Source organism: Rhinolophus sinicus, chromosome 13, assembly GCF_057876585.1.
Source record: "Rhinolophus sinicus isolate RSI-liver-muscle chromosome 13, RSI-T2T, whole genome shotgun sequence".
In the NCBI taxonomy this organism is placed as follows: Eukaryota; Metazoa; Chordata; class Mammalia; order Chiroptera; family Rhinolophidae; genus Rhinolophus; species Rhinolophus sinicus.
Genome location: NC_142513.1, coordinates 22016206 through 22032675, shown reverse-complemented (window position 1 = coordinate 22032675; position 16470 = coordinate 22016206). Strand labels below are relative to the sequence as shown.

At 57.3% G+C, this 16470-nt stretch overlaps 1 protein-coding gene across 5 annotated transcripts in view; it reads right to left on the bottom strand.

Annotated features, from left to right (window-relative positions):
* Positions 1–16470, bottom strand: part of NOL4L (nucleolar protein 4 like) — a 126192-nt gene that overhangs the window by 21324 nt on the left and 88398 nt on the right. For 2 of the 5 annotated variants that reach the window (XM_019748480.3, XM_019748479.3), the window contains exon 5: positions 7213–7354. In XM_019748480.3, coding sequence (XP_019604039.1) covers positions 7213–7354 — 142 coding nt within the window. Of the gene's footprint in view, positions 1–7212; positions 7355–7642; positions 7836–7898; positions 8255–15690; positions 15897–16470 lie in introns of those variants that run through there. The other 3 variants (XM_074318242.2, XM_019748485.3, XM_019748484.3) reach the window with 3 other exon arrangements.

The window sequence follows — 16470 nt, the reverse complement described above, 5'->3', positions numbered from 1 at the left end:
CTGGGATAAAGGGCTCTCTCGGTGCTGTCTCCCAGCCTCTCTTACTCTTCGGCGGCAGAACGCCAGGACAGCCTAGCATTGTCTGTACTGCCTGCAGCCCAGCTGATGATGGACACTTTCCTGTGACCCGGGACGGCCAGGGTGGCCCATGGCCAATCCCCGGAAGGGCCTGGGCCCCAGTTCTCTGCTCCTGGGGGGAGGGGAGGGCAGGAGGCCACCGCCTCTCCATCCGGTGTGGATGTTTAGAGCCTTGAATAGGAGCAACAGCTCTTGCTCGAGAATGGAGGTGTGTGTGACCTCTAGCCAGTAAAGGAGGCCGGGATCTTCAGATGTAGGTGAGAGAAAGCTCAGGTTCAAAGCCTACTGCAGGAAAGTCCCTCAAAAGCCATCCCAGGGAAGCCGTGATGAAGGGGCCACTATCCAACCCCCATGTGACAGTGACCAGGGCGGATACCCAACCACAAATGTTGAGTCCGTGGGGACTCGCCATGGAATGCTATAGCCCCTGGTAAGGAGAGAGCTGCTCTAACCACAGAAGTGAGCCCGTGGGAGGGTGGACACCATCCGCAGAAAACAAGTCGAGGAGGCTCATGGGTAATGCGGGTGACCATCTCTGAGCCCCAGTGCCTGGCCCCAACTCCCACCCGCCCCTTCCCCACTAGCAGCATGGCCCCTGCTCATTCCCGTGCATGAGCAGCTTCCACCCCTAGCTGACGACACTCCTGTGGCTCCTTGGTGCCAGCACAGCGACTGTCCAGATGCCTTCGCTTTGGCTGCCTGCTGAGCTGCCCGCCAGCAGCAGAGCTTAGGATGGCTGTGAGCTTTGCACATCAAGGGACAGGGTCTTGGGGGGTTCGGGGTCCCATGACAGGCCCAGGCAAGTGTGGGTTGGGAGTGGGATGGGAACTCAGGAGAAACTAGGACAAGCTGTGCATATCCAGGCCCACCTAGCTCTACGACCTTTCCAAAGAAGTAAGGCTCTGGAGGGCTCAGAGCAGGGACACAGGGCACAGGTGTGAGTCTTGTGAAGAAAACTGTGGTCAGAATCCCGCAGGGCTCAGTGGACAGAGGGAACCAAGAGAGATCTGAACGGACGCGGAGGCAGGAGTGTACCAAGGGGGAGCAAGTAAGGGTCCCGAGAATCTGGGAGAGGGGAGGAGGACCCTCGGTCTTTCAAGGGAGGAGCCTGACCCACCTACAGCGCCATAGCCTACGAATACCCGCGCCCCCCCCCCCCGGTGGCCATGAGCCCGGCCGCTGGCCCTTCAGCACAGCCCCTGGTACCAGCCTGCCCACCTCAGAGGAAATGATTTGCTGAGGCTTCCCCTGCACCAGGTGTGTGCTGAGCCCTGTCCACACATCATCCAGCCCTCACCCACCTTCCAGTGAGGGGAAGAGATTTGCCCCAGGCCACACAGTGAGAAGGAAGGGGAGGCAGGATCTGAGCCTGTGTGGGGGCAGCATGGCTGGGGCCTGCACACTTGTACTGGAGACCTACCCTCTGGAGACAGGGGCAAGGCCTGGGAGAGAGGAGAGGACCCACCAGTGAAGAAAGGAGAGGCAGCACCATTGTAAATACTTAGCCCTGGACAAGCAAGTCACACACCTGCCTACTCCCCAGGTAACTTCCCTGCCCCCCAGTTTGCATTTCTGGGTAGTGGAGGGCCACACCCAAGGGCAGCAAGAGCCATGAGGCAGGAAGCCTGGTCTTTCCACAAAGACTCCTGAGAACACATCAGGATTAACGATCGCAGTCACCCGGGCCCTGCTACAGGCAGAAGCCAGGCATCAGAGGGTGAACGACTTGCTTAAGACCGCACTGAAGGAACAGGGTAGGCCAGGGCCTGCTGGGAGGTCCATGGCAGAGAGCCAGGGGCCGCCTGCAGGGAGCCATGTCCAGTGGAGATCCCAGGCCCACAGAGGTGGCCTCACCTCTCTATCTTCCCGCAGACCTTCCTTACCAGATGGCCTGGCTGTGGCCTCCCTGCGCCATCTCTCCTGGTTGAATCTGGGGGTCCTAGGGAGCTTCTGGAGACATGCGATGTAGGAAACCCCCAACCTTGGCAGTCAGCACCTTCCTCCCATCCCAGCCTCCCCCTGACATGCTGCCCGAGCTTCCCGGCTGTGCCTCAGGCCTGCCCCATCTGTCTCCTCCATGAGGCTTTCACTGGGCCCCATCTCTGCCCCTGGTTACTCTACAGCAATCTGCTGAGCACCTATTCTGTGGTAGGGGCTGGGGATTCCAGCCGGCGCATGGCCTTGCCCTTGAGGATGCTCCCTGGGGCACTGTAATGACACAAAAGGGGGACCTGAACGTCCTCCTCCACGAGTGGCCCAAATGCTGGCTCTAGAGTCAGAGACCCTTGTGGTCTGGGCAAGTTCCTTCCTCCTCGGTAGGAAAGCCATCGTCATAGCTCTGAGCTCAGTGTCACCAACCTGTCACCAGCTTGGGGCGGAGCACGCAGTGGGCTTAGGAACGGGGCCTCCAGTGACTAGACTGACCGAAAACTTTTAAAAATGCTATTTCAGTGAAGGGGGAGGGGCAAGCGATCCTACGTGGGGAAAAAGGTGGCTGCAACATTATATGATCCCATCCCTTTTTTTTAAGAAAACAAGACTGTGATTATATGCACAGAGAAGACTGAGAAAAATATGTCCCAAATATTGGTATATTTGATTTTCTTTTTTTTTTTCTCCTCTATTTTTTCTAAATTTTCTACAATGAATGTAACCTTTGTGAAATAAGGGGCAAAATAAGACACATATCTACAGATACCCCTTCTGCCCTCAAAAAGCTTACAGCCCAGCAGGGATACCATGTGCTGTGTGCCTGTCCCTCTCCAAACTGCACGCTCCTTGAAGGCAGAGACCGGCTTACCAACTTTGCATGCCATGACGGGCTCACTAGTCACAGCACAAGACTGACGAAGAGCCCTGAGAGAACCTAAGGCTTAAGCCAGGACCCTCAATGCCTTTGTCCAGCCTCATGACATGGTGATGGGCACTGGAGGGGCAGCAGGCAGGAAGTGCTGGTACCGTGTCCCTAAAAGGGGGGGGGGGAAGCTCCAAGGCCCAACGGGTCCCTGAGGCCGGAGGCTGGAGGAGTGGTCTCATCTGAGAGGGGTAAACAAGAGGTCCTGAAATGCCCCAGGACACCACAGAGCTCCTGCCCAGCAACTCCTGATGACCCTGCAGGAAGACAGAAGCAGGACCCTCAGCTCTTCCCTGGCGCTGGCTTCCTGTCTGCCCGGGAGGTGAGTAATGTCCGCTCTCCACCCCCATGCATCCCTTCTGGAGGCCAGGCCTCACATTTTCCGTTCAGGAAGGGGCCGAGCAAGAGGCCTGGTGAAGCACATCAAGGGGAAATGGAAGGAATGGGCCCTCGCCTTGCCCCGCCTGCACGACCTGGACCCTGGCCTATCCGTGCATCTGACAGCAGGAGGCCTGCTGGCTCACCTGCCTGTGTGCCTGTCCTCGTTCACTTTTTCATTCACTCATTCACTCAAGAGACACTTCCCCGCCCCCCCCCCGCCCCCCTGCCGCCTGCTCTGGGCCAGGCCCTGTGCTGGGGTCCTGGCTCTCAGGGTGCTCATGGTATCTGGGGAAGAGATGGGCATCAGATAATCTGCTGATGGGCATAATTACAGACTAACAGGCTGTTCAGTCCCAAGGCAGCACCAGACTACAGTATCTCTGGACAAAGTCTCAACAGTTGGCTTCTTCCAGGTGTACTCTCTCCACCCCAAAAAGGCAGCCCTTTTGGGCCAGAGTGTTTTTCCAGGCAAGTGTGATAAGACCAGCGTGCTATCTGGATTCAAAAGAAAGGCCAAAGCCTCAGCCACCTTAGTGGTGGGTCTGCAGGGGACTGGGCTGTATGTGAGCAGGAGGCAGTGTGGGGACGGATCACTGGGCCCCTGAGAAGCGGGTGCTCTGAATGTGTGGGGGAAGCCTCCTCTAGCCCCCAGGATCCCGTCTACCTTCTGGGGAAGAGGAACAGCTATTTATTGAGACCTGGTTCCTAGAACCTCACACACGGCCTCGACATCTGCCAAAGAGGAAAAGGGCAGCCTCAGCACCCATCCGGACTCTGGCCAGATCACCCAAATTCGCTCCTCAGTTTCCTCCTGCAACATGGAACAAGACGGAAGTGTGACCCACAGCAGTTACAGCCTGCAGCAAGGAAGTGCCTTGCAAGTGATGCTCCCTGCCTAACCGACAGCTATGATTTAGGGAACCGATCAGCAAAGAGATCTGTGAAGGGAAGCCTCCGCAGGCAGTGGCAGGCGTGGGGGAGAAGCACAAGCTCGTTTCAGGGCAAGCACACTCCCACTGCTGGTTAACCTCGGAGACAAGTTAGGGTGAGGCGGTGGGGATGCTCGTTCCTGGTCTCAGCCCTGGGACCTGCCCTGCCAAGGCCCGGACTTCACTGACTTTGTTAAAACTTGAAAGAAGAGGAGGAGGAAGAGGAGGAGGAGGAAGGCAGCCCCAACACTTCCACCAACAGGTGTGAATCTGTGCAAACTGCCTGGCTTCCTGAAACGCTTCTGGGCTATATCGCTGAGCAGCAGCACAGCCTTGGGAGCACCCACACTTTCTGGCGAAAAGACCCAGGTGCTCAAATTGGGGGTGTCCCCAACAAGGGGGAAACCTATACCACCTCCGGAAGGTGTACTCAGGGGGCAGGTCTCAATAAGTAGTTGTTCCTCTACTCAGAGTAGAAAGCAAGATCGGCGTGGTCCACGTCTCTCGCAGAGCTCACAGTGGGGCCTTAGCCGTCATCTTTCCAGTTTGTCCCTTTCATGGAGGAATGAGCGTCAGACACCACACACTAAGCCACCCTGGGGGAAGCTTCTGGATGAAGACACATGAGCAGGGGGTGGAAACCATGGAGGGCTGTGGCTGGGTGCAGAGTGCAGGGCCACCTAGAGCCCCAGCTTGACCTGCCCACACCTAGTCCTTCGTTACCAACAGGGGACATGAGAACACCCGACAGCCCCTGATGGTCTCCCACTGACTCACTGATGGGAACGGGATCTTAGCCGTGCCTGCACTGTAAGCACCTTCAGAGAAGGGAGCTGGCTGCACGCCACTGTGGGGGCTGGAGGGCTGGACGAGGACGCCAGGCTGGGTCTGTGCCCAGCCAAAAACCTTTGGGAATCCACCGCTCTGGTCAGACGTGGCAGTCACCAACAGAGCTGGGACCAGAAGGGGCAGCAGAGACCAGGCCAGCCAGCTGGGTGTTCTCAAGGCCTGCGACCCCCAGCATTGGGTCTAGGTTGGCCTCTGGCCAGCACATCAGCCCACAGCCTCCAGACACAGCCTCTGATTAAATAATTAAGTTGATGGTATCATGGCCGACACCATCCTCCCTGTCTCCAGCTCCGGCCGCCCGCCCTGATAAACACCCTTGTCCTGTCAGCAGGCCAGCCGGCCTCAGTGCCAGCACCCAGGGCCAGGAGGGGCCTGGGCAGCAGGGGGTGGGGGGATGCATGCCTCCACCCAGGCTGGCTCCCCACCGGGACCGGCTCCTGTGGGAGCAGCTGTAGGACACGCTGGCCCCACAGCCTCTGTGCTTTTCTCAGCGTCATCTTCATGATCAGCAGGCCCCTGGGCAGCGGGGCACAGACGCTGCAGGAGCCCCATGACCCCCATGGAAACACCCCCTTGGGTACCAGATCCCGGAATCACCAAATGTGCCCAGGAAGTGTCTCTGGCAGAGGTCATACCCCCAAACGGTGATTGTGAGCAACAATAACACAAGACTTTTTTGAGAATGAGTTAGAGGAATATGGCCCCCATTGAGTCCTACTCCTCTGGGTTTTTCTAAAAAACTGTTCTGGATCCTTCGTGGGAAGGTGTAATCAACACCCTCGGCTGGGCTTGCTGGCCTAGCCCTTGGTGTAGCCTTTGGGTGTGGCCCTCAGTTGGCTCAGATGAGGGGGGTCAGCTGCTGGGCACTTCCCAGCCACAGAGCCCCCAGCACCATGTGGCCACCGCAGCCCCAGGTCCCCACCCCGTGGGAACACTGGAAGGCAGTATTGGTCTGGGAAGCTCGCAGCACAAGGGGGTCCGGCCTCACGAGGCAGCAAGGCACAAAAGCCTTTTCTTTCCCAGCAGCCTCACACCCCACTCCTTGAAGAACCACCCCCTGGGCTCCCCAGCCCCTGGCCCAGCCACCCCAGCTGCCTCTAAGCTTGGTCTCCTCCCAGACAAAGCCAGATTCAGGCCTGCAAGGGCAGTGGCTCGAGGGTTCTGCCATGGAGATGAACTTTGACCCAAACTGCAAGACTCCTACCCCTTATTTACTCTTTAAGGCTAACCCATTTCACAGAGTTAACATTACACCCCTTTTTAACCCTCACCTCCCTCCCACATTCCAGGCCCTAACCTTTGACCCCTTCTAATTGCCAGCTCTACACCCCAGTTCTCTTGACGCCGGGCTTGGCCCATCCTCTACTCCCAGTCACCTCCTCCCCAGAAAACAGAGCCTTGCCAGGACCTCTGACCATAGGTGCCACCCCAGGCCCATAACTGCACCTAACTGAGGCAGACACTGCAGCCCCAAGCCCAGTACTCCGGGCCTCCACATGGGGGCTCTGGAGGAGACCTCTGGGATCTGACTTCTGACCCCAACTCTCCCACCCCAAAAAGGAAGTCTCTGTCCCCAGGAAGGCCAGAGGATGTTGCCTGGCAGGCCCTGGGGGGCGGTGGGGCCAGTGTAGGGAGAGTCCAGACAGTTCCTCAGCCAGGGCCATATAGCATCCCGGGGGCTGGGGGCAGACACACGCACAAGCACACTGCCTACTCACTCACCAGGTGACAGGCAGGGACCCTGTCCCATAGCCTCACATCTGTGCTGCAGAAGCCCAGCTGTTGTTTTCACTGCTGGGCAGCTGAACTGTTCCAGGTCAGGCACACTGTTAACCTTCCCAGACCCGAATCGTGGTGACTTTGAATCCGTATCACCAGCCCATGAGCCTCAGGGCACATTAACCAGCATGACGCCTGTCAGGCTGCCATTGCCTGAGCGCTCCATCCACCTTAGCTTTGGGAGGAATGACTTGGCTTCCCCCAAACCAGGAGCCAGGCCGTGGAGCCCATGGAGATACTGGGGGGCAGCTGTAAGCCTGGCCCAGATTCCACCACCTTGGATTCCTAGGCCCCTGGTGTCTGGTGCAGCCCCTCCCCCACCAGCCACCCAAGGATACTCACCATCCTCTTGGCTGTGGAGATTCTGCGGGCTCCGCATCCTCTCGTCCTGGCTGGGACTCAGGCTGGAGGCCAGGTGTGGGTCAGCTGACATCCATGTGGAGTCATTCATATCAAAATCTTCACTGCTCACAGAAGTTTCATCCTGATCAGGGACAAAGAAGGTGGGCTTTCAACAGGGAGAGGCTCTTGGCAGCCCCCAGGCAGCCTTGTGAGTGAACCCCAGGGCCCATGGGCATTTGGAAGTGCCCCAAAGGCCACAGGGAGCCCCCAAACCTTGCAGAGGGGGATGGGTTGCTCCCTTGCCCCCTGTGGAAGTGGCTCAGGCTCTGGTTCCTGTCGGAAGCCAGGGCTGAGGGCCGGCGCTCTGTAATTGAAGACAATTACGAGGTCTCACATCCTGCAGGGGCGGATGGCAGGGCCTGGCTCTTACCCTTGTGAGCCAAGGTTGAAACAAGCGCTGTAAACAAGGGCCACAGCTCCCAGCTCCCTGCCCACAGCCCAAGGAAGAGGGCTCACTGCACACAGGGCCAGGAGGCCAGAGTGGGGAGCAGGACATGTCCAGCACCTCCGGGGCCAAGCCGATCGCCCCACCAGGCCTGCGGCCCTGACTCCCGTGGAGCATGCATGGAATTCCTTTCTCCCACTCCCCCAGCCCAGAGGACGTTTCTGTCTTCCTCCTTCCTAACCTTTGCTGTGCTTCAAAGATATGCTCTTGGGCAGCTTCCAGAGCTGAAAAGGCCAGCCCCAGAAGTGTAGAGAAGGAAGGGGGTGGGGCAGAAGAGGGTTCAGATCAGACCGCAAAGGGGGTTCGGCTCAAGGGCCTGGGGGGCCACCAGGGCCTTCCAAACAGCCGGAGGGCCTGCTGGAGAGGACCACGCCTGCCTCCTCTCCCCATGCTGGCTTCAGTCAGCAAGCCCTTGGCCAGTCATCCGGGAACCCCCGGGGCGGGGCCCCTTCAATCCAGCCCTCCAGCGGGAAGGGACCCCACCTCCTTCTGGCCCAGCCTCTTTCAGGAGCAGCAAGCAACTGTTTGGGAGCTGTCTGTAAAATGCAAGAAAGATGACCCAGCAGCTCCCACACCCTGGATCTCTGACTTTGCCCCCTCCCCTGTCCCCTCCAGCAAGAAACAATGGCCTCTGTGGGCCCCCAGTAAGGACCTCTGGCAGAGCACCCCCACCACCAAAGCCCCCACTCCAGGGCCCCCTTACAGACGTCTCTTTTATAGTGAGCAAACACACTTCAGTTTGAACTTTATTCTGCTGCTGTCCCTGAGGCAGACACATCTGCTCTCCAAGTGCTGGGGAACCAGCCGTGGCTTAGCCTCCACTCCCTCCCCCACCATGCAGGGCTGGCAAGGAGTTTCCTGGAATTTACAGCTTCTGTGCAGCACAAGTGTGTACCCTCTGCGGCAGAATCCGAGGACTTGAGTTGGGCCAGGATGCCAGCTTTGCCCAGCTCAAGGGTCCCCACAAGGCACACTCAGAGCCTCAGGGGACGGAGACCACGTGTCTTCTTTATGCCCTCTCCCCACAAATGTACACACGTACTCACTCTGCCTCCCTCCCACAGGCCACCCTGCTCCTTACTCACAAGCAGAGCCACCCACACTCTTCCTTGGGTGAAAACACGCTCACTCACATTCACTCAGTGTTCTCACACCCAGAGGGACACACATTCAAAAGGCTCTCTGCACAAAAGATCCAAAGGGACAACAAAAATCTCCCCTACGCCAACTGCATAGACCCCCAGAGTGAGAAGGGAGGCTGGCAGGTGGGGCAGCAGGACCCTTGGAGGAACAGAGACCATGTCGGCTCTGGAAGCCAGGACCAGGGGCATCCTTGCTTAGGCCCCTTGCTCCTTCCTGGCTGCCCAAGGGACACTGGTCAGGGTATAACCCGAAGTCATGGCTGAAGTAGGAAGGCCCTTTCCTGGCTCTTGGGTATCGTTGAAACTCATGACTGAAAAGACTGAGCATTCTATTAACAGGTGGAAGCACCACCTACTGAAAATACTCAATCCATTCATTCAATAAGTATTTACTGAATATCTACTATGAGCCAAGCACCTTTCCAGGTGCTGGAAAATTCAGGTGTGGACCAGGCAGAGTCCTGGCCTTAGTGCCCACTGCCCAGTGGGAAAGATGGACAATCAGCAGGAAAAACGCATAATGTCGGTGGTGATGATGGATACAAAGCGAAACAAAGCCTAACAAGAGGGGAGAGCGCTCCCCTGAAGGGCTGTTTGCCCAGGTGGCTAAGGAGGGCCTCACTGGTCAGGGAACATGGGGCAGAAGCCCACAGGAAGTGAGGAAGGTAGCTGTGTGGGGGTCCCCATGGGGAGGTTCCAGGCACAAGCACATGCGGTGGGTTTGAGCAGCGAGGCTGCTGTGGTTGGGGTGGGGGAGCTAAGGGACATGGAGCCACCAGGAGTGTCTCCTCCCAAGGTGCACATAACCTGGGGCAGGGATGTCTCTGGTTCAGAGAAAGCTCGTGGATTGTTCCACTAAACACACAGGGCTCTCACTGAGGAGCAGGAAAAAGTCAGAGCTGCTAGGTGTGGCACTGAAGACTCCTACACTATAGCCTCAGCCGGCCAAGTTTAAAACAGTAAGAGAAGCCAAAGTTTATCAGACACCAAGTGCTGCCTTGGATCATCTCTTCTCACCCTTACCACAAGCCCACCAGGTAGCTACAGTTATCAGCCCCACTCTACAGATGAGGAAACTGAGGCTCCAAGGGGTTAAGGCACTCGCCCAAGGTCATGAGCTAACAAGTGCAGAGCCAGATGTGTACAGTCCTAAGGGCCCAGACACACCCTGCTCATCTTTCCCCCTCACCTGGAATGTCCATACTATGGCGGTGCTCCATGACCCACATTCCAAATACACATAGCCCCTTCTCCACCAACTCCAGCTCCGTCTCCACCGTTCCTCTTATACAATCTGCCTGTACCATTAACCCTGGCAGTTTTCAGGCACACAACCCTCAGTTGTAGCATGTCAACACGCTATGGGTCTCTGCCCTGTCTTTTTCCCAGAAAACCTTAAGTCCTTCCAAGAGTGGGGACCAGGCTGTACGTTCCCCGGACCCCTGACAAGGCCAGGGAGACTCACTGAATTGGCTGGCATGACACTGGTGTTTAATGACGATGTGGCATTAGTTTGACAATTAAGGACTCAGTCCCATTATGGAGACCATATGAAACCTGGACCCTGGCTGGCAGGCAGGCCAGCAGCAGTGAGCTGCCTAGCAAGGTCTCCCTCCGATAGCTTCCAGCCATCCCACGTAAAGCCTCGAGTTTCTTTGGCTCAGATCACTTAACTGTCCACCGAAATGACCCCCCGCCACCCTTCCCTGCTCTGACAGGTCCAACTGTAAGAGGTGGGCTAAATTTTACACTGACATCGCAATCACCTGACAACGAAGAGCATCCAGTGCCCACACACAAGGGGCTTTGGGGCAAGGGTCTTAGGAGATTTCCTTGCTACAGCCCCCACCCACCCCTCCGCAAAGCAGGCACCCATGTCAGACCTATCTCCAGATCTGGTACCTGCCCAGCTGCCCACAGGCACCTTAGCGAGTGGCAGAGCTGGGATCCAAACCCAGGCAGTCTGCCCAGAGCCCGGAGTGCCACCACACCAAAAGGCTGCCTCACCATACTTCCTCCCTTCAATCAAAAGAACCAGAGTCCTTAACAACAAAGTGCCTCAATAAGAGACCCAAAGGGAACTCATGGAGATGAAGCTATTTACACCCACACACCCACATGCTCACAAGTTCTCTTCAATGTGTCGATACACATTTATTGAGCATATACTATGTGCTGGCATTGCACTAGGGACATAGATGACTAAGGCAGGGCTCCTTTCCTCCAGGACCTTGTTATTTAGAAAAAGAGACCAGAGAAAATCCTGACCCACTGTAAGCGTGGAGAGAGAAGGGGCGGTCGAACCCCCTCCCCAGTTATCTCCTGACGCTCTCCCTCTCCCCAGCGAGTTTTCCCATGGCCCCCAGGGTTTTGCCACGAGTCCCTGTTTTGTGAGCGGTGATTCTAAGATTTTGACACTATTGCTACAGCAGTTTTTTCAAGTGAGCCATCAAGTCCATTAAACCTAACTGGAAAAAAACACAAATTTCTAATCAAACTTAGTTTCCACACCTTCACTTCTAGGGTTGATATGGGAGTAAAGCCTTCTTAAGAGCCCTTTGCAACTCACCTGCTGCAGTAGAGCCCCCAGCTGCAGAGGGTAGACTGTAACTGCACCCACTCACACCAAGGCAAGGCTCCAGGAGCAGGCTAATTACACAGCAATTACCAGCGCACACAGTTCAGAGCCATCAACAACTGCAGAGGGGGAAACACACCCAAGTCCGGAGAGACCGCAGGAGGCAGCCGGTGCAGGTCTGCAAGTGGCAGGGCCTCAGGCCTACGCATCCACCTAGGATACGCCCCCTACTCACACAGAGATCCTGTCATAAGTCAGATACTTCTTGCTTTTCCCTCCTGGAATCTCAAGAGAATTTGGCCTACTAATTTCTTTCTGTAAACAAACTTCAATGAAACTTTCATCAGAAAATAAAAGTGTGTACAATCCATTACTTCTGGGCCCCCTCCCTCCAGATCCCACGTGACTGGCCAGCCAGCTACCCCTGGCTCCTCTTACCTCTGCCCTCGGATACCTTGAAGCCTGCAGCCCACGTGTCCGTAAAGTCTATCATTTTATTCGGCACCAACCGGCCTGAGCCATTGTGGTTCACAGGTGATACCGAGTATCCCCGAAAATAAGACCTAGCCGGACCATCAGCTCTAATGCGTCTTTTGGAGCAAAAATTAATACAAGACCGGGTCTTACATAAAATCGGGTCTTGTATTAATTTTTGCTCCAAAAGACGCATTAGAGCTGGTGGTCCGGCTAGGTCTTATTTTCGGGGAAACATGGTAGATAGAGCAAACTGTCCTTCTGAAAAGGGAACTCAAGAGTGGGAGGGGGCAGGCAGGTAGCACCCAACCAGCCCTGGGACACACCCCAACCTGGGCAGAAAGAGAGGAGCCTAAACCCTCCCTGCTCTTATCTGCAGTCCAAAATTCATGGGCAGGTTCAGTTTCTTTCCACTCAGGTTCTGAGGCCCTTCCTACTCTGCAGGCAAACACCAACCACTGCCTAGCCCAGGAGGAGGAAAAAATGGGAGACCAGCGGGGAAACAGTGGAAACACACCTGTATCCATGGTGTGTTAACTACGGGCAGGTGCTATCAGTAACCTGATTATTTTACAACTAGGGTCAATTTCTCGGGAACTGGGTTCCTGGTGCCTCTGAAGTTGAGCCATTTGCATCCTCCAGGACAGGGAACCTGGGGCGTGCCTCACACAACATTTTCCAGGCCTTTCCCCAGAGCTGTAACTCTATCTCTACCACTTGCTTTGAGGAAGAAAAGGGGGAGGATTTGCTGAGAATTTAGTGCAATTGTAAGCCATAAGCCCTGACCAGGAGCCTTGGGTATGTGTTGGGGGGGGGGGGGATGTGCAGGGGTGGGGGGTGTATTCTGGGACGGGCAGGAAACAGACCCCTCTCTGTTCAGCGCTTGTGCATCTATTTGATGAGAGGCTGAAGCTCCTGCTAGAAAGATCACCAGGCTAGAAAGTCGCCCCAGCACCAGCTCTACCTCAAGTAGGCAGGCACCAAGATGCAGAAAGGGAGCACCTCCTTCTGGAACACCTGCAAGCCCTTCCAGGCCCTGGAAATTCTTCAGTACAAGGCAATTCCTCCCCTTGTCTCCATGTGAGCGAGCATTATACACACAGCCTTCTGAGCATGCCAAGAAGGTACTGAACCGCATGTGACCCCAACTTAACCACTTCAGTTCATCAGATGGCTTATTAACAGAAGACGAAAACCCCCCAAGATCTAAAGCAAGCAGGGTTCAAATCCCTGTTGTGAAGGGACTGCACAAATGAAATCTTCGGGTGGTCTGAGACTCGGCTCCTGGGAGTTGTGGGGTCCCCAGGCTGCTGCTTCATGCTACACCCCAAGCCCATCTGGCCACCAGGGGAGGAGGCTGCCTCCCAGGGACACACCCTGCACAATTCCACTCCTTCCTGCTAACATACCTCCTCTGCTTACTAGTCAGTCATACAAGCACAAGCTCTTCTGGGAAATGTGAAGTGGGGAGGGCTGACACATAGCCAATCACCTACCACATTTTAGGTATTCTCTCTCACACACACACTGGGTCTGTCAGAAACATATTCACATACACATGAGGATGCCCTGTTGTCCTTGCTGTCATGGAGGCCTGGATGCTGGGAGTATTTTCAACACCTTCTTACTAGTGCATGGAGTGCAAAATGGGCTTTTGTTTCCTAAGCAAAGGCAACTGGCTGTTTTCCCAGCACTCCTCACCAAGAGGGCCACATTGATACCCCACAGGCCCTGCCATTAACAGGGGTCTCTTGAAAAGGAGGCTAGAGAGATGGGCGTTAGCAGACAGGGTCCTCCCAGCCAAAAGGAGGGCTAGAGAGGAACCACTCTGACCTAATGCCCTGCAGGGGTTTCCTTCCAAGAAAAGGACCCAGACAAGACAAAAAAGTTCTTGAGCAACACAGGGGCAGTCCAGCTCCACATGGCCCCAGGGTGACCCGGTCAGATAAGTTCCCCAAAGTCAGTCTTCTCAGCTGACGGAAAGGTCTTGGGGTGCTCTGCTCCCAACTTCAGCATGAAGGTGCTGAATGGGGCTATCACCCAGCCTTGGTGCAGGGGGTATGGGAGGAGATGCTGTCTTAAAACCCTACTCTGTAAAACAAGCCCAGCTTGAGCTGGGATTAGACAGGAGCTTGATATTATTCAAGGACACATTTAGGCCCTAATGGTTTTCCAATGAAGGGGTAATTTACTACCTGGGGGATTAAACTACCATCAGGCCTGGGCCATAAACAGGCCTTTCCCCCACAGCAACCCACAGCCCAGGAACAGGAGGGAACATGGGGCCCCTGCTCCCATCACACAGATGGCTCTCCCAGAGTAGTGAGAGCCCCCTCCACACTTCTCCCCGTCACAAGCCCCACCTGGTGGGGGTGGAGGGGACCCAGGCTGGGGTTTCCAGCTGATTCTGGGATAAGTAGGGCTTTATCTCAAGGGAGAATCTATTTCAAGCCACGATCCTTCTCAGAAAGAGGAGGAAATCACAGAGTCCAAACACCATTTCAGGTGAAATCAGGAGGTTATTAATCTCCCCTCAGAGCAGACAGAAAGAAAAATCAATGTTTTAGAGGGGGGGAAAGGTTCCATTTGAATTAATGGGTTTGTGGCTTCTCCATTGATCTGCGCCTCTTCACACTTTCTTTTTGTGCTTTTGTGCTCTTGGGGAGGGGGAGGGAGAAAGGAATGGGGAGGAGGGGGGTGGGCCTCCCGAGAAGGAAAAGGACGGTCTAACCTTAACCTTTCTCCAGGAATAATGCTAATTAGCGAGGCTTAATGAGAACTTCTCCTAGGAAGCGCCGCCCGGTAAGAGGCAACCGGACTCAGGCATTCACAGCTCCAGGTGGGAGTAGAGGGGCTCATTTCTGAACCCGAGTGGCTGGAATAAAAATGCGGATGGCACTCCCCCACCCCGCCTCCCGGACAAAGTGTGGGGCCCTGGAGGACTAGGTGGAGAGCCGCGAGAAGCGGCGTAAATCCAACTTAACCCAGGCGTGCGCCCTCCCTCCGGACAGCTTCCCCCGCCCCCTGTGTCCCCTTCTTTAAGGAATTGCCCCTTCCCCCAAGGGCCGCCGACGCTCCCGGCTTCCGCTCCCACGGTACACCTGAGAGGGGCACCGGGTCTACTCGCGCCGAGCAGGGACAGGGGCCTGCCGAAGTGGGCTCAACTCTGCAAACCTCGTCTCAACTCCCCGCGCCCAGGCTGGGAGCCCCTCCCTGCCACTCAACGCTTCCCGTCTTCACATCCCCAAATACATTCCACTTCCCTTCTCGCGGCGGCCGCGGTGGCGGCAACGCGAGCCCGGCCCCCACTCGGGCGCCTGAGAACGTCTTCCTCCCCGGGACACGGTGCCCAGCTCGCTGCAAACGGTGTGGCCGCGGCACAATACCGCGGCGCGGCGCACACAATCACCGCCCCCCGAAGACCAGCGGCGCGCGCGGCCCGGGAGTGGGGTGCGCCCGGTGGACCCCGCACTTCGAGCTAGGCACACCTCTTGGGCACCTCGAGGCCCCCACAGTACAGCCTTCACACACACCCCCATTCGGTAACACTCACCCGCCCCCCCGCCCCAACCCACTCCGCCCAGGGCGCAGCCGCTTCCCTGCGTCCCCCTTCCCAACCCTGGCGCAGGAAGCTCCCCCGCGTCCCCCTCCCCGGAACCCCCCAGTCCCCCGCCCCCCTAACCGCAGCTCAACGGCCGGCGGCAGCGGCGGGAGAAGGGGGGCAGCGACCCGGGGCCCGGAAACGGCCGGATCTTGGGGATCCGGGCTGGACTCCGTACCTGGGCAGGAGGCGAGGCGGAGACTGGCGGTCGGGCTAGGCGAGTGAACGGGATGAGCGGTTGTGACAGCCCCACCGCTCCAGCTGCTGCCGCTGCTGCCGCTGCTGCCGCCGCCGCGGCCGCCGGGGGAGAGGGGCTGGCACCGCCGCGGCGCGTCACTGCCCGGCTCGGGGGCGGGGGTGGCCAGGGGGAGGGCCAAGGCGAGTCGCGGCGGTAGCGGCGGCGCCGCGGCCGGGAGGGAAGAAGGGGGAGGGGGGACACCGGGCACGGGGAGGCGGGGGAGGGGGGCGGGACCGGGCACGGGGCGGGAGCCGGGGGAGGGGAGCGCAGGGAGAGCGCACGCTGGGGGGAGTAGGAGGAGCAGCAGGAGGAGGAGGTGGAGGGGCGGACGAGAGGGAGGAGTGGGCACGGGGGGAGGGGGAAGAGAGGAAAAGGAGGCACCCTGAGAGAGGAGAAAGGAGGGAGAGGCTGGCGGGGGGAAAGGAGGAGGAAGGAGGGGGTGCTGGGCCAGGTAGGGGGGAGGGATGAGGGCGCACTGGACGCGCCGCCTTGCGCTTCGGGGGGAGAGTGCTCTTAAGGGGGAAGCGCTTCAAGGAAGATCCTAGCCGGGGGCTGAGCCCGGGAAAGAAGGCAGTGGGGTCTGTGCCCGCCCCTCGCTCCCGGAGGCCTCAGCCTTCGGGTACGGGGGTGGAAGTGGGGACTGGAGGGCACACAACCGGCTCTCCGCGTTTAGGTAGGAGAGGAGAGACTTGGCCCAAAGAAAGTGACTCAGGCACCTTT